Here is a 24,593-nt window from a genome sequence, read left to right as displayed (position 1 = left end):
GTGATTCTGGAACGTTCGCCGTCTTCCTCTGATGAGGAATAAGAGAGGTCGGACCAATTTGATGCGTCGTATGTGTCCATTTTAATAAGACAAACTGAACACTACACAAATACAAAATAACAAAGTGAAACAAACGAAACGGTCCCGTGTGGTAACAAACACTAACACGTAAAATAATCACCCACAACTCAAAAGTGAAACCAGGCTACCTAAATATGGTTCTCAATCAGGGACAACGATAAACAGCTGCCTCTGATTGAGAACCATACCAGGCCAAACACAGAAATCCTAAAACATAGAAAAAACGAACATAGACAACCCACCCAACTCATGCCCTGACCATACTAAAACAAAGACATAATAAAAGAACTAAGGTCAGAACGTGACACTCAGACCATTATTCCTCCACCGCCAAACTTTACAGTTGGCACTATGCATTCGGGCAGGTAGCGTTCTCCCATCATCCGCCAAACCCAGATTAGTTCGTCGGACTGCAAGATGGGGAATCGTGATTCATCACTCCAGAGAACGCATTTCCACTGCGTTAGAGTCCAATGGCGGCAAGCTTTACACCACTCCAGCCGATGCTTGGCATTGCGAATGGTAAACTTTGGTTTGTGTGCGGCTGCTTGGCCATGGAAACCCATTTCATGAAGCTGCCGACAAACAGTTCTTGGGCTGATGTTTCTTCCAGAGGCAGTTTAGAACTAGTGAGTGTTGCAACCGAGGACAGACAATGTTTATGCGTTATGGTCTTCAGCACTTGGTGGTCCCATTCTGTGGGCTTCTGTGGCCTACCACTTTGCGGCTGAGATGTTGTTGCTCCTGAACGTTTCCACTTCACAATAACAGCACTTACAGTTGACCGGGGCAGCTCTAGCAGGGCAGAAATTTGACGAACTGACTTGTTGGAAAGGTGGCATCCTATGGTGGTGCCACATTGAAATTCACTCAGTAAGGCCATTCTACTGCCAATGTTTGTCTATGGAGATTGCATGGCTATGAGCTTGATTTTATATGCCTGTCAGCAACAGCTGTGGCTGAAATAGAAGAATCCACTAATTTGAACTTAATAATGGTGCCAGGGGATGGTTGCCGTTTTACGGGCTCCTAACCAACTGTGCTATTTTGTGTGTTTTTCACATTGTTTGTGACTTATTTTGAACATAATGTTGCTGCTACCGTCTCTTATGACCGAATAGAGCTTCTGTATATCAGAACAGCGATTACTCACCTCGAACTGGACGAAGATTTTTCCTTTAATGAGCCCGACGCAAAGGATATACTGCTTCTCCGAGACCAGGCCCAAATCCCCTTCATTCGCATGAAAAAAAGTAAGCAAATACAGGAGGCGGAGATCAGGGTGCCTTGTGAGAATTCGTCGGCAAGTGGGTAACCCGCCTCTACCATCCGTTCTAATGGCCAACGTGCAATCACTGGAGAATAAACTGGATGATATCCGTTCGAGACTATCCTACCAACGGGACATTAAAAACTGTAGCATCCTATGTTTCACTTAGTCGTGGCTGAACGACGACACGGATAATATACACTTAGCTGGGTTTTCCGTGCATTGGGAGGACAGAACAACTACATCTGGTAAGACGAGGGGTGGTGGTGTGTGTCTATTTGTCAATAACAGCTGGTGCGCGATGTCTTAATATTAAGGAAGTCTCAACTTAATGCTTGCATGAGGCAGAGTACCTCATGATACGCTGTATACCACGCTATCTACCAAGAGAGTTTTCATCTATATTTTTTGTAGCCGTCTATTTACCACCCAAAACCGATGCTGGCACTAAAACAGCACTCAACAAGCTCTATAAGGCCATAAGCAAACGAGAAAACGCTCATCCAGAAGTGGCGCTCCTAGTAATCGGAGACTTTAATGCAGGCAAACTTAAATCTGTTTTACCTCATTTTTACCAGCATGTCACGTGCAACCAAAGGAAAAATAACTCTAGACCACCTTTACTCCACACACAGAGACACATACAAAGCTCTCCCTCCACCTCCATTTGGCAAATATGACCATAGTTATACTGTATTCTCCTGATTCCTGCTTACAAGCAAAAACTAAAGCAGGAAGTACCAGTGCCTCGCTCAATACGGACGTGGTCAGATGATGTGGATGCTACGCTACAGGACTGTTTTGCTAGCACAGACTGGAATATGTTCCGGGATTCATCCAGGCCCAAATCCCCGTCATTCGAGTGAAAAAAATACGCAAATACAGGGGAGGAGATCTGGGTGCTTTGCGAGAATTTGTCGGCAAGTGGATAACCCTCCTCTACCATCCGTTCTAATTGCCAAAGTGCAATCACTGGAGATTAAACTGGATGATCTCCGTTCGAGACTATCCTACCAACGGGCCATTAAAAACTGTAGCATCCTATGTTTCACCAAGTCGTGACTGAACGACGACACGGATAATATACACTTAGCTGGGTTTTCCGTGCATCGGCAGGACAGAACAACTACATCTGGTAAGACGAGGGGTGGTGGTGGTGGTGGTCTATTTGTCAATAACAGCTGGTGCGCGATGTCTAATATTAAAGTCTCTTATTGCTCACATGAGGCAGAGTACCTCATGATACGCTGTATATCACCTCCGTCACCGGCTTCGTCAATAAGTGCATCAACAACGTTGTCCCCACAGTGACCCAACCAGAATCCATGGATTACAGACAACATCCACACCGAGCTAAAGGCTAGAGCTGCTGCTTTCAAGGAGCAGGAGACTAATCCGGATGCTTATAAAATATAATTCATTCAAAAGGCCCGGCAGACGGATTACCAGGAGAAGTACTCAGAGCATGCGCGGACCAACTGACATTGATTGATCTGGACTAACCTGTACCCCCGCACATATTAACCTGGTAGCTGTACCCCCTGTATATAGCCTTGTTATTGTTATTTTATTTAGCTACTTTTTAGTTTATTTTTTACTTTAGTTTATTTAGTAAATATTTTCTTAACTCTATTTCTTGAACTGTATTGTTGGTTAAGGCCTTGTAGGTAAGCATTTCACGGTAAGGTTATATTTGGCACATATGGGAAATACAATTTGATTATTTGTTTTGAAGGGATATCTACATACTTTTGTATATATATCTAATGTATTAGAAATACATAAAAACACAATGTTGAAGTAAAGACCCCTGACAACTAATATCAACACTTATATTTCATTTTGGAGAAATAATTTTCCTGCTGTAAGTTTAAGATATGTTGTCTTGTGATTCTGTTACCAAAAACCCACATATCTTTCAGATATTTTCTAATTCCTCTCACTCATGAGGAGGAAAAATGTATAACAAATAGTGGTAGACCTACCAATTAGTTAGTGTTTGTTTCTGAATTCTTAAGTGGTTAACTGAACATATCTACTTTAGTGTACTCTACTACACTTTGCTCTACTGGCTGTACTGTGATGTCCAAACTCTATGATTGTTTCAGATTTGGCCTGGTCTGGACCAACCAAATGTGGTCTTATTTAGGGACAGAGCTCACTACAATAATAACCAGTCTGTAGAATAACACCCAATAATAGACAAAAGAAGGACATTACATATTTCTACCTTTTGTGTACTTATTCAGGATACATCAATTAGAAGCCTAATTGTAGGACAGGCAGACAGACAAACACACAGACACAACACACACACATAGAAGGGGACAAACATAAATGCAGACAGACACACTTACAAACATACGTAGCATACATAGCTTCAGGCTTTATGGAGGCCGTGGGTTGAGAGTCCCGTTGCGTAGAGAAACTCCAGCAGATCAGAGAGGAGGAGCCCACAGGCACATAAACATGGAGTACCACCGCCCCGCTACACACACACACACACACACACACACACACACACACACACACACACACACACACACACACACACACACACACACACACACACACACACACACACACACACACACACACACACACACACACACACACACACACACACACACACACACACACACACACACACACAGGCAGGCTTATCCTTGGATGCCTGACAGCCACTAGCGATGTCTTGTAGCTCTACTATCTGACTTATGTAAAGCGAGGATGCTACTGCAGTATACACTGGGTGTACAAAACATTGGGAAAACGTTCCTAATATTGAGTTGCACCTCCCCTTTAACCCTCAGAATAGCCTCAATTTGTCAGGCATGGAGTACAAGGTGTTGAAAGTGTTCCACAGAGATGCTGGCCCAAGTTGACTCCAATGCTTCCTACAGTTGTGTCAAGTTGGCTGGATGTCCTTTGGGTGGTGGACCATTCTTGATACACACGGGAAACTGTTGAGTGTGAAAAACCCAGCAGCATTGCAGTTCTTGACACACTCAAACCGGTGCGCCTGGCACCTACTACCGTACCCAGTTCAAAGGCACTTCAATCTTTTGTCTTGCCCATTCACCCTCTGAATGGCACACATACACAATCCATGTTTCAATTGTCCCCTTCATCTACACTGATTGAAATGGATTTAACAGGTGACATCAATAAGGGATTATAGCTTTCACCTTGATTCACCTGGCCAGTCTATGTCATGGAAAGAGCAGGTTCCTAATGTTTTGTACACTCAGTGTAGATCAAGCTATAGATTAGAAGATGGCTGCTCTTACTGTTTGAATGGAAGAATGGATGTCACTGACTCGACCATAATATGACCACTTCTTACTGTAGTAAGTCTGTATCATAGCAACAGTGACCAGGGAAACAGGGAAATTAAGAGATGAAAACAAAGCAGAAGTAGAAGTTGTTGAAGCCAATGGTCACGCCTCTAGTATGGATGGAGTTTGTAATAATAGGAATATTCTGCCCAATTTCTTATTCTTTCTTCTCCTCTCTACTCTCTATCCCATCTCTCTCTCCCTCCCTCTCTCTCTTTCTCTCTCTCCCTCTCTCTCTGTAGGGTTGAAAAGGATAAGGAATCCAGAGCGGATGATTAGAATTGCCGTGGGATACACAGGACATGCCCCTCCCAAGAGTGATGACACTGACACCAACGGTAAGGCAAACACACTCAAACATCGCATCACAGGACCCAACAGACGTGTGCTGCTTTTTGTAGGACGGGGTGACTGTGTGTTGAAAAGCCTTCTGGCTAAACAAGCTGGAAGCCGAGGCCTTATTCTCATCAGCTCTGTTACGAACCTCTTGTGGGCAGATATACTGTACATAAACGTAACTGGTACTGTAGAATCGGTCACTATCCTATGGGATGCATGAGATAACAAGCAGCATTAGTTCTGGGTCTTGGGTTTTCGTCACTCCCAGATCCTAATCAAGCATCTGACCAAATTATCAGAGATTTTAGTTCTGGGTTAACTGAGATTACTCTGTTACAGATAATACACACATGCACACACTCACACACACACTCTAAAGTGAGTCTCATTCTCATTCAGCTCTGTTACAGATCATGTTTATTCATGCGTGCCGACGCAGAGAAGTGTGTGTGTGCGCACTCACACACACACAGAGCTTATTTTAGGAGCAGAAGCTCATTGTCATGCCTAATCAATGCACAGAGCACTATCTATCCATACGGCATGGATCAGTGTTACTGGTGCTGGGAGAAACAGACCGTGGCTGGTTAAGAAAGAGCTGGCTTTAACTGAGATGTATGAGAGAGAGACAGGGCGATCAAAGGGGGTTTTGTGTGTTTCTAGTTCTTGTTCTAGTTTGGTGTGTGAGTGTATGTCTATTTGTGTGTCTGCATGTTTGTGTGTGTGTGAGAGAGAGAGAGAGAGAGAGAGAGAGAGAGAGAGAGAGAGAGAGAGAGAGAGAGAGAGAGAGAGAGAGAGAGAGAGTGGTTGAGTGTGTGTGTGTGTGTGTACACACATGGGGTGAGGGCCGGGAATATCTGTAGTGTTAAGGGGAGCTATAAAGGTGATGAGTGCTTTGATTGGTTATTGATCCTCGAACAGGACAGCCATCCTAGTGTGTGTTTGAGAGGAGGCCCAGAAACCTTTTTTCTGTGGGGAGGTTATTGATTTGTACTGTGTGTTTGTACTCTCCTTGTCTGCTCTCCTGATCTGTCCTGAGATACAACAGGGACAGGAGAGGACAGAGACAGGAGAGGACAGAGCAACAGGGACAGGAGAGGACAGAGACAGGAGAGGACAGAGCGACAGAGACAGGAGAGGACAGAGCAACAGAGATAGGAGAGGACAGAGTGACAGAGACAGGAGAGGACAGAGCGACAGAGACAGGAGAGGACAGAGCAACAGAGATAGGAGAGGACAGAGTGACAGAGACAGGAGAGGACAGAGCGACAGAGACAGGAGAGGACAGAGTGACAATAACAGGAGAGGACAGGGTGACAATAACAGGAGAGGACAGAGCGACAGAGACAGGAGAGGAGAGAGTGACAGAGACAGGAGAGGACAGAGCGACAGAGACAGGAGAGGACAGAGTGACAATAACAGGAGAGGACAGAGCGACAGAGACAGGAGAGGACAGAGCGACAGAGACAGGAGAGGACAGAGCGACAGAGACAGGAGAGGACAGAGCGACAGAGACAGGAGAGGACAGAGCGACAGAGACAGGAGAGGACAGAGCGACAGAGACAGGAGAGAACAGTGACAATAACAGGAGAGGACAGAGCGACAGAGACAGGAGAGGACAGAGCGACAGAGACAAGAGAGGACAGAGCGACAGAGACAGGAGAGGACAGAGCGACAGAGACAGGAGAGGACAGAGCGACAGAGACAGGAGAGGACAGAGCGACAGAGACAGGAGAGGACAGAGTGACAATAACAGGAGAGGACAGAGCGACAGAGACAGGAGAGGACAGAGCGACAGAGACAAGAGAGGAGAGAGTGACAGGAGAGGACAGAGAGACAATGATAGGAGAGGACAGAGAAACAATGACAGGAGAGGACAGAGAGACAGTGACAGGAGAAGACAGAGCGACAGGACAGAGCAACAGAGACAAGAGAGGACAGAGACAGGAGAGGACAGAGAGACAGGAGAGGACAGAGAGACAATGACAGGAGAGGACAGAGAGACAGAGACAGGAGAGGACAGAGAGACAGGAGAGGTCAGAGAGACAATGACAGGAGAGGACAGAGAGACAGAGACATAGACACCCCAGAGCCCAGGGACATGAGAGGACAGCGAGACAGAGACAGGAGAGGACAAAGAGACCAGAGAGACAGAGACAGGAGAGGACAGAGAGACAGAGACACACCAGAACCCAGGGACATGAGAGGACAGAGACAGGAGAGGACAAAGACACCTGATAGGACAGAGACAGGAGAGGACAGAGAGACAGACAATGACAGAGAGACAGACAGGGACAGGAGAGACAGAGAGAGAGAGGTCAGGGACAGATGGAGCGGGGGAGGGGACTGGGGAGGAAAGAGGAATGGTGAGGGACAGGGGGAGGAGCAGAAAGGGAGGCTAAGGTTGTTGGTTTGAGAATCAGAGGGGAAGGCTTGGGCATGGAGGATGAGTGATTCATTTTCTTGAATTGTTTTGTTGATTGATCGATCATACCAACAATTCCTCACATCCCAGCATTCTCTCTGTTGTCGCATCCCAGCTGAGGATGACTTGAGGAAAGGTTTATCAGCAGAATCATGAATTAGCATGCACACCCATCCCTCTATCCCTCTCCTCATCCCCCCTTCTTCTTAATCTCCTCTCTCCCTGTCTTTTCCTTCCTTCCCCATTTCTCTGCCTCTTTTTGCACGCACATCTACCCCAAACTCTTCTCCTCCTCTCCCTCCTCTCCCTCCTTCCCTCTCTCCCCTATATCTCCCCCTTTCTCATCTTCCTTCCCCTCTATCTCCCTCTATCTAGTTTCTGTGCAATGATCCTTTCTTTCACATTCATTTTATTTAGAAAAGGGGGAAATATGACATTTCTCCTCAGAACTGGGAGAAATATTTGTATTTATTTAACACCCCTACTCTTACAATAAGTGCCATGGGATCTTTAGTGACCACAGAGAGTCAGGACACCGTTGAACGTCCCACCCAAAAGACAGCACCCTACACAGGGCAATGTCCCTAATGTCACTGCCCTGGGATACTTTTTTGACCAGAGAAAAGAGTGCCTCCTTCTGGTCCTCTAACACCATTTCCAGCGGCATCTGGTCTCCCATCCAGGGACTGACCAGGACCAACCCTGCTTAGAGACAAGCCAGCAGTGTGAGGGATGAGGGTGGTATGCTGCTGTAAGAGTTGCATTTGAGAGTTCTTTACTCTGGAAAGTTTTATAATTAACTGACAGCCTCACAGGGGTATTGGGTTTTTTCAGTAATACATGTGGAAATGACATTTTTGGAAGGTAAAATATTAATAAACTAATGGATGGGGATGGTGCAGTGTGCTGGGCGTTCATTTGTAGCATATTTGATTCTTATATAGGTACCTGTAAAGATGCTGTTCAGATGGAAGTGTGTTGCCATGGGAATTTGTTGGTGGTAGGATCGTTCTGGAAAGTCCCAAGGGAGATATAAACTTAGGTGGTCCACACGCACACAACCACGCACATGAGATGTATGAGTGTGTGTGCTTGCATGCATATGGTGGGTGTGTTTGATCGCCGGTTTTCTAGTGCATTTCAAAGGCAGGGCCCTGATGAGAATTCCTCTGATCAGTGGTCGGAACATCGGGGACACTGGGCGGGATATGTGTGTGTGTGTGGAGGAGAGGATTTAAACACTGATTGGCATTCATAGCAGTGAGTCCGGAGTGCTGCTAAATAAGAAATTAGGCTTTACCTAAGCCAGCGCCATTCAGCTGTTTGAAATTCTGTCTTCTCAGGGCTTCTATTAATAAATGCATAATTGATTAGGGTGAGCATACGTGCCTGAACACACTCTCACTGTCTCTATCACTATCTATCTATACCCCCCCCCCCCCCCTCTCTCTCACACACATACACACGTTGTATCAGCGTGTGTGCATGAGCATGTTCAGGAGTCTCACGTCTCCTGGGGTAAACAGAGGTCCTTCACTCAAACTCAGTCAATAACCCATCTGTCTGTCTCTCTGTCTGTCTCTCTGTCTCTCTAGGTGAGCCTGGCCAGTTGAAGATCTACCTACCTAAGAAGCTGTTGGAGTGTTTGCCCAAATGTTCCTCTCTGCCCAAGGAGCGCCACCGCTGGAACACCAATGAGGTGAGAGAGCACTTAGGAGGACCCAATCATAGGCTGCGCCTTGTCCACGGACATGGATGGATTAGGGCCTCTGTGTAGCAGTGTTTTCGTGTGGTGACCTCTAGCCTCTTCCATAGGTCAGCATCTTCCTTTACTATTCCAGTGGATGGGTTTCCGCATGGGTAGTTCTGAAGAAAACTATTGTGCTGGGCCAACTTGTGGTTTGCTATTATAGCTGTTTTGATTGTGGATAGAGACTGAGGCATGTGTGTTATTGATTTAGGACAGTGGTTCCCAAACTTTTTATAGTCCCGTACCCCTTCAAACGTTCAACCTCCAGCTGCGTACCCCCTCTAGCACCAGGGTCAGCTGTACCCCCTCTAGCACCAGGGTCAGCACACTCTCAAATGTTGATTTTTGCCATCATTATAAGCCTGCCACACACACACACTACACAATACATTTATTAAACATTAGAATGAGTGTGAGTTTGTGTCACAACCCGGCTCGTGGGGAAGTGACAAAGAGCTCTTATAGGACCAGGGCACAAATAATAATAATATTATAATAATCAATCATTTTGCTCTTTATTTAGCCATCTTACATATAAAACTTTATTTGTTAATGGAAAATTGTGAATAACTCACCACAGGTTAATGAGAAGGGTGTGAATAACTCACCACAGGTTAATGAGAAGGGTGTGCTAGAAAGGATGTGCTTGAAAGGATGCATATAAGTCTACAATGTTTGGCCTCGAGTGGTACAGTGGTCTAAGACACTGCATCTCAGTACGAGACGCATCACTGCAGTACCTGGTTTGAATCCAGGCTGCATAAGGCGGCGCACAATTGGCCCAGTGTCGTCCGGGTTAGGCTGTCATTGTAAATAAGAATGTGTTCTTATCTGACTTGCCTAGTTACATTTTAAAAAGTTGGGTTGTATCGGAGAGAGTCTTAACATTATGATTTGCCAAAGCAGGATACTCTGAGCGCAGCCCAATCCAAAAATCTGGCACTGGCTTCTGAGTAAATTAAATTTTCACAGAACCGCTTGTTGCAATTTCAATGAGGCTCTCTTGTTCAGATATCGGTAAGTGGACTGAAGGCAGGGCATGAAAGGGATAACAAATCCAGTTGTTTGTGTTATGTGTTTCGGGAAAGTACCTGCGTAATTGAGCACCTAACTCACTCAGGTGTTTCGCAATATCACATTTGACATTGTCCGTAAGCTTGAGTTCATTTGCACACAAAAAATCATACAATGATGGAAAGACCTGTGTGTCCATTATAATGCAGACAGAGAAGAGCTCCAACTTCTTAATCATAGCCTCAATTTTGTTCCACACTTTGACTATAGTTGTGGAGAGTCCCTGTAATCCTAGATTCAGATCATTCAGTCGAGAAAAAACATCACCCAGATAGGCCAGTCCTGTGAGAAACTCGTCATCATGCAAGCGGTCAGACAAGTGAAAACTATGGTCATTAAAGAAAACTTTCGTCTCTCAATTTAAAAAAACCTGTCAATACTTTGTCCCTTGATAACCAGCGCACTTCTGTATGTTGTAAAAGCGTTACATGGTCGCTGCCCATATCATTGCATAGTGCAGAAAATACACAAGAGTTCATGGGCCTTGCTTTAACAAAGTTAACCATTTTCACTGTAGTGTCCAAAATGTCTTTCAAGCTGTCAGGCATTCCCTTGGCAGCAAGAGCCTCTTGCTGGATGCTGCAGTGTACCCAAGTGGCGTCGGGAGCAACTGCTTGCACGCACGTTAGCACTCTACTATGTCTCCCTGTCAACCCAGCTTTTGCGCCATCAGTACAGATATCAACGCATCTTGACCACCAAAGTCCATTTGATGTCACAAAGCTGTCCAGTACTTTAAAAATATCCTCTCCTGTTGTCCTGGTTTCCAGTGGTTTGCAGAAGAGGATGTCTTCTTTAATTGACGTAATACCAGTAGCTGTGCCACATATGTTGACTCATCCAAATGTAACACATACAATTCACTAGCTTGTATGCGAAACAGTAATTGCTTCAAAACATCTCCTGCCATGTCACTGATGCGTCATGAAACAGTGTTGTTTGATGAAGGCATTGTCTGTATAGTTTCTTTGTGTCCTTTTCCTCCAACATTGTCCCAGCCATATCTGCTGCAGCAGGAAGAATTAAGTCCTCCACAATAGTCCTTGTCCTAGCCACTCGGTAGCTCACCATATAAGACGCTTCTAGTCCATTCTTATTGATGGTATCTGTTGCTTTTATGTCTTACTACTCAAAAATTGTATTAATTCTCGATCAAAAAACTCCTGTGGCGTATTTTTCAATTTGCCATGTTTTGTTTCTAAATGTCTGCGCAAGAGTGAAGGTTTCATCGAGTTGTGAGATAGTACTTTTGCACATACAGTAGAAGTCGGAAGTTTACATACAATTAGGTTGGAGTCATTAAAACTTGTTTTTCAACCACTCCACAAAGTTCTTGTTAACAAACTATAGTTTTGGCAAGTCGGTTAGGACATCTACTTTGTGCATAACACAAGTAATTTCTCCAACAATTGTTTACAGACAGATTATTTCACTTGTAATTCACTGTATCACAGTGGGTCAGAAGTTTACATACACTAAGTTGACTGTGTCTTTAAACAGTTTGGAAAATTCCAGACAATTACGAGTCTGGTGCATCCTTGGGAACAATTTCCGAATGCCTGAAGGTACCACGTTCATCTGTACAAACAATAGTACGCAAGTATAAACACCATTGGACCACGCAGCCATCATACCACTCAGGAAGGAGACGCGTTCTGTCTCCTAGAGATGAACATACTTTGGTGCAAAAAGTGCAAATCAATCCCAGTACAACAGCAAAGGACCTTGTGAAGATGCTGGAGGAAATAGGTACAAAAGGATCTATATCCACAGTGAAACGAGTCCTATATCGACATAACCTGATGACATAACCGCTCAGCAAGGAAGAAGCCACGGATCCTAAACCGCCAAAGAAAAGCCCGACTACGGTTTGCAACTGCACATGGGGACAAATTTTGGAGAAATGTCCTCTGGTCTGATAATGACCATCCTTGTGTTTGGAGGAAAATGCTTGCAAGCCGAAGAACACCATCCCAACCATGAAGCACAGGGGTGGTAGCATCATATTGTGGGGATGCTTTGCTGCAGGAGGGACTGGTGCACGTCACAAAATAGATGGCATCATAAGGCGGGGAAATTATGTGGATATATTGAAGCAACATTTCAAGACATCAGTCAGGAAGTTAAAGCTTGGTCGCAAATGGGTCTTCCAAATGGACAATAACCCCAAGCATACTTCCAAAGTTGTGGCAAAATGACTTAAGGACAACAAAGTCAAGGTATTGGAGTGGCCATCACAAAGCCCTGACCTCAATTCTGTAGAAAATTGATGGGCAGAACTGAAAAAGCGTGTGTGAGCAAGGAGGCCTATAAACCTGACTCAGTTACACCAGCTCTGTCAGGAGGAATGGGCCAAAATTCACCCAACGTATTGTGGGAAGCTTGTGGTAGGCTACCTGAAAGGTTTGACCCAAGTTAAACAATTCAAAGGCAATGCTACCAAATACTAATTGAGTGTATGTAAACTTCTGACCCACTGGAAATGTGATGAAAGAAATAAAAGCTGAAATAAATCATTCTCTCTACTATTATTCTGACATTTCACATTCTTATAATAAAGTGGTGGTCCTAACTGACCTAAAACAGGACATTTTTACTAGGTTTAAATGTCAGGAATTGTGAAAAACTGAGTTTAAATGTATTTGGCTAAGGTATATGTAAACTTCGGACTTCAACTGTATAGCACACTGCGGCTGACGAAAGGCACTCCTCCCAATATAAGTGAACCCCAAATAAATGTAGTTCTCATCATATTTACGCCTCTTCGATGGTCCAACGTCCCGGTCTGTTGTTCATTGCTTTCCCAGGTAAGGGGGCAGTAGCTCTTCGGCTGCATCAGATTCACAACTGTCAGTGTCTGTGCTAGCTCTGCTAACAACAAATGTAGAATTACTGATGCTAGCAGTTGAAGGTGTAGTATTGCTGGTAGTAGCAGTACTACCAGTAGAGTTGGTATGTGTCTCTATGGACACGGGCCTTATTAAATGGACTGTTTGAAAATGTGAAGAAAAGTCTCAAAAAAAGATCTAAATATTTTTTGATGTGAAACACATTTTTATGTGGCGTACCCCCGACGCGATTGCGTGTACCCCAGTACCCCAGTTTGGGAATACCTGATCTAGGACATTCATTACTATGTGATGTAAAGCTTATTTGGCTTGTGGTTTCTCCTCTGAGGCAATTCATTACATTTTTCATGCGATCTGTCTCAGTGAAGGACAAACAGCATATCTGCAGCCTACAGAACAGAGCACTCACTGGAATCAAGTGTGTGTGTGTCTGTATGTGTGCCTGCATGTGTGTATGTGGTTCCGAATTGAGAGCAGTTTGTGATCTTTCAGTGCTGAGATCGTTGTGTAGGAAACACAGAGTCGAGAGTATGCGTGAAGATAGACCCTCTCCTCTCTCATTGTCTCTTTCTCCTTCTGTGTGTGTTTGATGATGGAGTGAAGGCTCAGTTCAGGGGAAGGTTGGGTGTCCCTGGGAGGATTCCTTCAAAGCTCATCTGTTTCATCAGAGGCCTAAAGTTTCCTGAATACTTTCTGTCACCCCTTTGTCCTTTCTAGGCATACTCCTGTTTCTGTGTTTGAGGGAGAGAGAGACATGGAGAGAGAATGTGTGTTTATGTATGTGTTTGTGATCATGTATGTCATTTAAGTGATAATGCCAGAGAAGCCGGTGTTTGGAGGATATATTGGCACTGGTATTGTTCGTCTCAGGCCGGCAAACCGTGCCAATATATCTTCCTGTAATAACAGAACTGTGAGTCGGGAAGCAGGTGCAGGTGAAATGTTTAATAAAACAACAAAACCAGTAACGAGACAATTCCATAAGGCTACACGCTGGTAAACAAGAACAATACCAACTGGTGAGAAAACATAAGGGATTGACATATAAAGGGGAGGAAATGATGAAGGTAATGAAGTCCAGGTGTGAATCATAATGATTAACATGTTTGCGTGATGATGAGTGCCAGGTGTGTGCAATGATGAATCCCAGGACATGTGGTCAGTACGCCGGAGAGGAGGAGCAGGAGAAGATGTGACACTTCCAAACACCGGCTTCGAGGGCATTATCACTTTTCTACAATGGGTTACCAACATATTCAGACATATTTTCATTAAAAACGCTGCCTGCCTTTCTCTCTCGTCCCGACTCCCGACACCCAACACGTTCATTAATATGGGACAGTTCAAGATTGAATTTGAATATTGAAGCAATGTTGCAAATGTCAAAGAGACAAACAGCAAGGTTTATACTAGGGATACACAATATATTGGTGAACATATTAGAATCACCCGATATTAGCTAAAAATGCCGGTGTCTAGTTTAACACCAATGTGCAAAACCGATGTCAACGCTGACGTGCATACCTATATAACATAGGTACATGACGTAATGACGCCACGTAAAATGTTGCGCTACACGTGCAACACAGCATTCCTAACCTAGCCCACAATGTCTGCTGTGTGGATCGAGCAGTCAACAAGTCGAGCAGTCATTTGGAAGAGTAGGAACATTTCAGCAAGACAACTCAAAGGGGAAATCCATTAAAGCCAAGATAATGGAATTCATTGCCCTTGACAATCAACCGTCCTCTGTCGTGGGTGATGTTGGCCTTCACCGACTGGTTGAGCACCGGTACACACTACCAAGGGTGCTATTTTTCAGATGTTGCCCTACCGGAGTTACACATTATTAGTGTCACTGCTATTAGCTTCACAACATACATACTATGGAAAGCCGTTTGGGTCTTTGCGTGTCAAAAAAGATACAGTAGCACTGTCAAAGCTGTACAAAACATTCTGCAAACAACAAAACTCCGGCCACGAACGATGTGTTTACAATACCGCGTTGGTAATAAAGCATCATTTGTTCGACCAAAACTTCTGGTGTTGCTAGCTTTAGCTTGGTACCTAGCTATCACCAATATAACCTGCCTGAAAACAATGACCAGTAGAAACTGCAGTCATTTTCATTATTCTTACGTAAATGCCAACAAAATAACTGTGTGTGTGTGTGTGTGTGTGTGTGTGTGTGTGTGTGTGTGTGTGTGTGTGTGTAACCTTTATTTAACTAGGCAAGTCGGTTCAGATCAAATTCTTATTTACAACAATGGCCTACCCCAGGCCAAACCCGGATGACGCTGGGCCAATTGTGCACCGCCTTATGGGACCCCCAATCACGGCCAGATGTGATACAGCCTGGATTCAAACCAGGACTATAGTGACGCCTCTTGCACTGAGATGCCGTGTGTTAGACTGCTGCGTCCATGTGTGTGTGTTAACTATTTAACTGTACTAGAATTCTTAAAAGGCCGCTAAAATGTTAAATATCGGTTATCGGTATCGTGTTCTTTTGTCAAGGAAAATATCAGATATCGGTATCGGCCAAAAATGTAATATCGGTGCATCACTAGTTTATACAAATCTCCACTGTTGAAAACTAAATGTTGGTCTAAAAGAAATGTGAGATAAGGTCTCAATGCTTTTTATAGTGGAGGTAAAGTTTATAACATGCTTGGCTGGGCTGATGAAACAGTGGATTGCGCTGTCAGATGGAACAGAGTAAATAGGCATTTTAACACCATAGATTTAACTGGTGGTAACTTGTGGATAAGACACCGCTGGAATGCACTTTTAACCAATCAGCTTTCAGGATTAGACCCACCCATTGTATAGGCATAACAGGCATAACTGATGCACCAAAGCATTATATACCTCTCCTCCAAATGGTTCTCTCTGAATGTGATTTGGATGGAATCTCACAGATAGGTTCTGCTGATAATTTAGCTGGCTTCTAAATCCTACTAGTACTGTGTGTGTGTGTGTGTGTGTGTGTGTGTGTGTGTGTGTGTGTGTGTGTGTGTGTGTGTGTGTGTGTGTGTGTGTGTGTGTGTGTGTGTGTGTGTGTGTGTGTGTGTGTGTACACGTGAGCGTGCATGCGTGTGTATGTGTTAGCCTATCATCATGGTGCTAAATGTCCCAGCTAGTACATACTGTAACGTTCTGAGAACCATGTTTCTTAGAGCTTGGTGAGAGCTTGGTGAGTTTGTCCTATGATTATTTTGCATTCAACCTTTCCCCAATGTTCTGGAATGGTGTAAGATACTGAGCTAGCACATAACGTTCTGAGAACCCTATGCTAAATGTTTACCTTCCGTTCTCAAAACTTTTTAAAAAAAAGTTCAGTTTTATTGTTCAGGAAATGTATGGCTTCATTCCCAGAACCAATGGGAAACCAAAAATGTACATTTCCATAACATCCAAGGAACCACATGTGCTAGCTGGGGCTGCTAATACAGCATGGTGATGACTTATTGATAAAAGGCCAGTCAGACACACCCAGTGATTACTATCTCTTTCTAATGTGTGTGTGTGTGTTTCATTTCAACCTGCAGCGGGATCCACGTTTTAGAGGGAATCTTAGTGCTCCTCTCTATCTCTCTCCCGCTCTCTCTTTAGCTTTTCTGTATTTTCTTTTGCGCTTGGTCTTCCTCTCTATCCGTCTCTACCTCCTCACTCTCTATGACCTTTTTCACATTGACGATAGCAAAGGGACATTTTAGAGAGGTTCTGGAGAGACAATACTGTTGTGTAAACTTGCCAAATGATCACGTCTCAAGCACTAACTCCAGAGGTCGTGTATGACACGCGCCCTACAGTTACCCCTATTCGAGCAGGGCAGTGTGAAAACAATTCTCCTCATATTTAAGACTTGTTTTATTGAGTTAAATTGCAGTAACAGCCTGTTACATTCAGAAATTGTAGCAGTAACTGAGCCACATAGAACTATGGAAGCCCATTCCCCTAACATTGTTTTTTGGTCGATAGGCTTATTATCTCAACTTTGAGATATGTAAGTAAACATTTTGAGATAGTACAAATAGAATATGTTCAATTGTAACATTGTGTGGTGATGTCAGAGGTGGCACCACAAGGGAAATTGTTTTCCTGGGACCCAGAGTAAAAAAATAGATAAAGGTTTTATATAGTCCATGATGGACTAGATTTTTTCTAGACGGGTCATACAGTGTGATTTAAATGAAAAAACTCCTGGATAAATTCCTGGTCCTAGAGATGACTACATAACAATCCTGTCATACTTGTCCTTAACACTCAAGATTTGGGACTTCAAGAAGTATGGAGAACAACACATTCTAATGAAAGGGGCTATTATTTTTATTATGTACACAAATCCTATTCAAGAATATACTTTTTTGTTCCTTAATTATTTTTTCTCCAAGATTTCAAGTTGTTTATTTTCCTAGACTTCTATCTGACCCCTCTGCCCTGTTTTTCCTCCATTGAATTTGAGGGACCTCCTATGACACCACCATCTTGGAGATTCAACATATAGCTCCTAGCAAATCATCAATTATTGATTATGTTAATAATCACTTCCAATTTTTATTTGAAATGCACCGGAACACAGCAGTATGCCCTTTAATGGTCTGGGATACCCTGAAGTGCCTTGCAAAAGTATTCATCCCCCTTGGCGTTTTTCCTATTTTGTTGCGTGTATTTTAAATTGATTTTCATTTGGATTTCATTTAATAGACATACATTAAATAGTCCAAATTGGTGAAGTGAAATTTAAAAAACCCCAACTTGTTTACATTTTTTAAATTTATTTGATAAAAACAGAAAAGTGGTGCGTGCATATGTATTCACCCCCTTTGCTATGAAGCCCCTAAATAAGATCTGGTACAACCAATTACCTTCAGAAGTCACATAATTTGTTGAAGTATATACACTATATACAGGTGAAGTCGGAAGTTTACATACACTTAGGTTGGAGTCATTAAAACTAGTTTTTCAACCACTCCACAAATTTCTTGTTAACAAACTATAGTTTTGGCATGACACAAGTAATTTTTCCAACAATTGTTTACAGACAGATTATTTCACTTATAATTCATTGTATCACAATTCCAGTGGGTCAGAAGTTTACATACACTAAGTTGACTGTGCCTTTAAACAGCTTGGAAAATTCCAGAAAATTATGTCATGGCTTTAGAAGCTTCTGATAGGCTAATTGACATCATTTGAGTCAATTGGAGGTGTACCTGTGGATGTATTTTAAGGCCTACCTTCAAACTCAGTGCCTCTTTGCTTGATATCATGGGAAAATCAAAAGAAATCAGCCTAGACCTCAGAAAAAACATTGTAGTCCTCCACAAGTCTGGTTCATCCTTGGGAGCAAATTGCAAACGCTTGAAGGTACCGCGTTCATCTGTACAAACAATAGTACGCAAGTATAAACACCATGGGACCACGCAGCTGTCATACCACTCAGGAAGGAGACGCTTTCTGTCTCCTAGTGATGAACTTACTTTGCTGCCGAAAAGTGCAAATCAATCCCAGAACAACAGCAAAGAACCTTGTGAAGATGCTGGAGGAAACAGGTACAAAAGTATCAATAGCCACAGTAAAACGAGTCCTATATCAACATAACCGGAAAGGCCGCTCAACAAGGAAGGAGCCACTGTTCCAAAACCCCCATAAAAAAGCCAGACCGGTTTGCAACTGCACATGGGGACAAAGATCGTACTTTTTGGAGAAATGTCCTCTGGTCTGATGGCAATAATGACCATCGTTATGTTTGGAGGAAAAAGGGGGAGGCTTGCAAGCCGAAGAACACCATCCCAACCGTGAAGCACGGGGGTGGCAGCATCATGTTGTGGTTGTGCTTTGCTGCAGGAGGGACTGGTGCACTTCAGAAAATAGATGGCATCATGAGGAAGGGACAATTATGTGGATATTAAAGCAACATCTCAAGACATCAGTCAGGAAGTTAAAGCTTGGTCGCAAATGGGTCTTCCAATTGGACAATGACCCCAAGCATACTTCCAAAGTTGTGGCAAAATGGCTTCAGGACAACAAAGTCAAGGTGTTGGAGTGGCCATCATAAAGCCCCGACCTCAATCCTATATAAAATGTGTGGGCAGAACTGAAAAGGCGTGTGCGGGCAAGAAGGCCTACAAACCTGACTCAGTTACACCAGCTCTGTCAGGAGGAATGGGCCAAAATTCACCCAACTTATTGTGGGAAGCTTGTGGAAGGCATTTGACCCAAGTTAAAGAATTTAAATGCTACATTCTTATAATAAAGTCATGATCCTACCTGACCTAAGACAGGGAATTTTTACTAGGTTTAAATGTCAGGAATTGTGAAAAACTGAGTTTACATGTATTTGGCTAAGGTGTATGTAAACTACCGTCTTCAACTCTATACACCTGTTCCGAAAGGCCCCAGAGTCTGCAACACCACTAAGCAAAGGGCACCACCAAGCAAGCGGCACCATGAAGACCAAGGAGCTCTCTGAACAGGTCACCGACAAAGTTGTGGAGAAGTACAGATCAGGGTTGGGGTATAAAAAAATATATAATATAACTTTGAACATCCCATGGAGCACCATTATATTTGTTATAAGAAATGTAAAGAATATGGCACCACAACAAACCTGCCAAGAGAGGGCTGCCCACCAAAACTCATGGACCAGGCAAGGAGGGCATTATTCAGAGAGACAACAAAGAGACTAAAGATAACCCTGAAGGATCTGCAAAGCTCCACAACGGAGATTGGAGCATCTGTTCATAGGACCACTTTAAGTCGCACACTCCACAGAGCTGGGCTTTACGGAAGAGTGGCCAGAAAAAAGCCATTGCTTATTGGAAAAAAGGCCTAGGAACAGTGGGTTAACTGCTTTGTTCAGGGGCAGAGCGACTTATTCTTTTACCTTGTGAACTCTGGGATTCGTTCCAGCAACCTTTCGGTGACTGGCCCAATGCTGTAACCACTAGGTTACCTGCCGCCCCCATAGACCAGTGTCACTTTTAAATGTTGATTATATGTTGATTTCTTAAATATGAACTCTGTGCTGGAACTGGAGTCTGGAAACTGGAATCTGTGCTTCTCATCCACACAGACCAAACTGGTTTTGTACAGGGTCGTCTCTCCCCTGATAATTTACGTAGATATTTTGACATTCTTTTTTATACTAATGTTCTTAAGACCCCAAATGTTGTAGTCTCCCTTGATGCCGAAACAGCATTGGACAGAGTGGAATGGACGTACATGTACATTATGTCTGTATTATCAAGGTTTCGTCTTTTGTATTCAAATTATTTATAATTCACTGGTGACAGTAGTTAAAGATGCGTTACACAAAAATCGCTCCGCCATTTCCTGGTTGCTAAAATTAGAATAGTTCGCCTAATTTCAGTTTATGTGACAAAACAAGCAAGTATAGTGTAGAGAATCATTGTACCATCTAAATCGCTGTGAAATATCTTTCCATAACTAAAAATATTGTATTGTGTACAAAAACAAAAGTAAAAGGCACAAAAACAAAACTTAAGAACGGGAAGCATAGAAATAGCGCATATTGAACAGATCTACCACTTCTTAGACTTGCTTTCAATGAGAATGACAGATCTATAACTCACATTTCTATGTGAATTTCGTCAGGTCAAAAAGTTTCATACTGCAGCTTTAAAACCCACACCCAATACTCACTCCTCTCCCTGTTGTGTTGAGGGACAAGGCAAGGCTGTCCGACCAGTGCAGAACTTTTTGCTTTGGTCACAGAACCCCTATGCCACCATGATTAGATCACATGATTAAAGGAATTATTTCCAAAGTATACACCTCACATGGTTATGGGCTTAACCAAAGAAGACACCTGTACCATGTCAGATATAGAGTTTAAATTAATTACATTTTGAGTGTACATCCCAATATTACACTTTATATACATTACAGAACACTGAAATATAATAAAACTGTTTGACATATAAACACCCGATTTTTGCCGTGATTTATTTTAAAAAAGTGTACTAATTATGAAATTATGAAAAATATGAATAACATTCCACCCATTAGGCCACTTGGTATTTTGATTGCAGGAAAGGGCTACGTACTTCGGAATTTTCATACCCAGTAACGCACATTGAGAATGCAAAATATTAAGAACACCTGCTCTTTCCATGACATCGACTGACCAGGTGAATCCAGGTGAAAGCTATGATCCCTTATTGATGTCACTTGTTAAATCCACTTCAATCATTGTAGATGAAGGGGAGTAGACGGGTTAAAGAAGGATTTTTAAGCCTTGAGACAATTGAGACATGGATTGTGTAGATGTGCCATTCAGAGGGTGAATGGGCGAAACCAAAAATGTATGTGCTTTTGAAGGGGGTATGATAGTAGGTGCCAGGTGCACCGGTTTTTGTCAAGAACAGCAACTCAGATAGGTTTTTCACACACAACAGTTTCCCTTGTGAATAAAGAATGGTCCACCACCCAAAGGACATCCAAACAACTCATGTTTGGTATACTCAGTGTACATGATTTGTATAACTTGAACTACATTCCAGTTATTGAAATGGTTACCAATGACTTGAAAAGCATGTACTTACTTCCTACTTCTCTTGTGGGCAGAGTTAATGTAATCAGAATGTCAATATTACCAACATTTCTTTATTTGTTTCAGAATCTTCCAATTTCACCCTCTCTGCATTAAAAAAAGAAAATAAATCACCCAGAATTCATCTGCAGGTCCTGTATCTTCCATATAATGCAGGTGGTCTGAATTTAGCCAACCTAAAACTTTACTATCGGGCAGCCCAAGTCTCCCAAGTTAAGCATTGGTTTTCTCCCTCATTAAGTTATTGGACAAGGCAAGAAACCTTTGCCACTTTACCATATGAGTTGAAATACCTGCCCTATTTTGGCCTGGAAGAGATAAAGAAGATTATAAATAACCCAGGCAAGTATGGAAAGCAACTCATAAATTACTGGGTTACAATGCATCTCTCTCCCCCTTTGCTCCCATATGAAGGAATCCCTGCTTTTCATCCTCTTTTAATGAATCTACATTTAAATCCTGGCACAACTTGGGTTTAAGGGAAATCTACCACTTCTTCTAGGATGGTACTTTTTGTTCTTTTCAACAATAACGAGATCAATTCTGTATTCCATCTGACCATTTGTTTAGATTTTTTCAAGTCTGAAATAATGGTTAAATTGAAACAGGGTTCTCTTGTGAAACCCAAAGCATCTAAACTTGATGTTTTACTAAATAATAAGTGTATTTCTAGGGTTTATAAATTGTTGTTAGATTATATGCCAGTAGACACCAATGTTACTAGTTTGAAATGGGAACCCGATTTACAGGTTTAAATAAGAATAGAATAATGATGTCTTTCCTTTGTTGGTGCTGTAAGAGGCAACATTTGACTTTTTATCATGTTTTGGACATGTAATCTTATTTCAATGTTTTGGGAGTCAGTAATCAACACAATTTCAGAATGTTTACAGATTTATATCCCTCTCACGCCTAGCTTGTGTTTGTTTGGGACTAGTGAACTAGATCCATGGAACAAAAATCTGAAAAAATATATTAATCTGTCTGTGCTTGTGGCAAAGAAATGAATAACACTATTCTTGAAATCAGACAGTCCCCTACTTTAACACACTGGCTAAATGAAATATCTAGCTACATCCCTTTGGACAATATTTTATATAACATCAAAGGAAGACCACATGTTTCCAAAATATCTGGCATTCCCACATTCAATTAATGTAGATAAGAGCAAATAAATAATGAGTGACATATTTATGTATTTGTCTTGATGGTTTTGTTTATTCGTTTGTCTGATTGTATGCATTGCTGTACCTTGTTTGGTAGTGTACATGTGTATGCAACACATGGGGAGGGAAAAACGTGTTGTTTCATGAATTGAATCATGCATTATGATGAAATTGTACTTACACGTGGTACTTACAGATGGTTAGTTGTAATGTTGTAAGGTATGCCTACTGTACTTTTCTATTCATATTAGAGGGGTAATCATACATTTTGGATTGGCAAACATTACTTGATAAAGATGTGTTGTTAGCTTTAGTTATGTCAATTGAAAAGTGTATGTACATATTATGTAAATTGAAATGTCCTTCCCAATAACTCTATTCAGTGAGAATGCCCTATCTATCATTACCCCTCTCTGAGCGTTTGGAGGGGTTGGGTTAAATGTGGAAGACACATTTTGGTTGAATGCATTAAGTTATGCAACTGACTAGATATCCCCTTTCCCTTTTGCCTTCCTCTCTCCGGGGGTCACCTAATAGTGTGCTAGTGTGTAAGAGGGTAAAAGGTGTGTGTATAGTGGGGTCATGCTGTTTGGGTGTTGCTGCATGCTGGGTCACTGTGGTTCCTGGTGGGAGTGTGTGTATGGGATTAGTCTGTGTGTGTTTGGGGGTGTGTGGGATTAATGCGGCGTGTCAGGATAAGGACAATTCTGATTAGCACAGATGTAATCCTTCTGACTCTCAGTAGGAAGACTGATATCCTTACCTCACCCCACTCTGTGTGTGTGAATATGATCTTGTCACGCATGGCTCCCCTCAACCTTTTCACCTCTCCAGATCACTGAGGTGTGGCCCCTGCATTTTCTCTCTCTTATTCTTCCTACCTTTCTCCCTCCTCCTCTCCTATATCTCATTCTCTCCCTCCTCTCTTTCACACTCCCTCCACTCCTTCTCCTCTTATCTCATTCTCTCTCTTTCCCTCTCCCCCTGACTCATTCCTTCTCTCTGTGTTCTGCACCCAGTGATGTGTGAAAAGATTGGGGGATGAAGGGATGGATTTCTCCCTGTAGGGCTGATGGGATGGCTGGGGCTTCTGTTCAGTAACAGACTGGGGGTGGATGTGTTCCCATAGTAATACACTATAGCTTAAAGGAAAACTCCACACAAAAATGATATTTTGGTATTTGTTTCATTCCTCCATTGTTGACATAGTCTCAAAATGCTTTGCTTGTCAGCAATCAAGTTTTCAAGACATTTAACTTTCAAAATACAGAAATCATTTTGCATCATATGATGCAAAAGGCATCAGACTGGGATGATTTCTGCATTTTGAAGGTAACATATCTTGAAAACTTGAGTCCATGTCCTGACGAATTGAGGCTGTTCTAAGTGCAAAAGGAGGTACAACTCAATATTAGGAAGGTGTTCCTAATGATTTGTATACTCAGTGTATACCTATAATACAGTGTATACGTATAATAATATATACCATTCGGCAGACTTTTATCCAAAGAGACTTACAGTTATGCGTGCATACATATATCAAAGCATCCATCTTTGTTTAATAATGAACTAATGATTCATTATTTGGAGTATATGGTAATAGTAGATAGATAGCAAGGTAGATAGATAGCAGATAGTAGATAGATAGCAGATAGTAGATAGATAGCAAGATAGATAGATAGCAGCTAGTAGATAGATAGCAAGGTAGATAGATAGCAGA

At 42.5% G+C, this 24,593-nt stretch overlaps 1 protein-coding gene across 3 annotated transcripts in view; it reads left to right on the top strand.

Moving 5' to 3' along the window:
- The window catches only part of camta1b (calmodulin binding transcription activator 1b), a 119,740-nt gene that overhangs the window by 4,578 nt on the left and 90,569 nt on the right, over positions 1 to 24,593 (top strand). For all 3 annotated transcript variants that reach the window (XM_031825129.1, XM_031825126.1, XM_031825128.1), the window contains exons 2-3: positions 4,932 to 5,027; positions 9,049 to 9,152. In XM_031825129.1, coding sequence (XP_031680989.1) covers positions 4,932 to 5,027; positions 9,049 to 9,152 — 200 coding nt within the window. The remainder of the gene's footprint in view (positions 1 to 4,931; positions 5,028 to 9,048; positions 9,153 to 24,593) is intronic.

The sequence above is a fragment of the Oncorhynchus kisutch genome, linkage group LG5 (assembly GCF_002021735.2).
Source record: "Oncorhynchus kisutch isolate 150728-3 linkage group LG5, Okis_V2, whole genome shotgun sequence".
Classification (NCBI taxonomy): Eukaryota; Metazoa; Chordata; class Actinopteri; order Salmoniformes; family Salmonidae; genus Oncorhynchus; species Oncorhynchus kisutch.
Note: the sequence above shows the minus strand (reverse complement) of the source record. Positions and strands in the feature narration are given on the sequence as shown.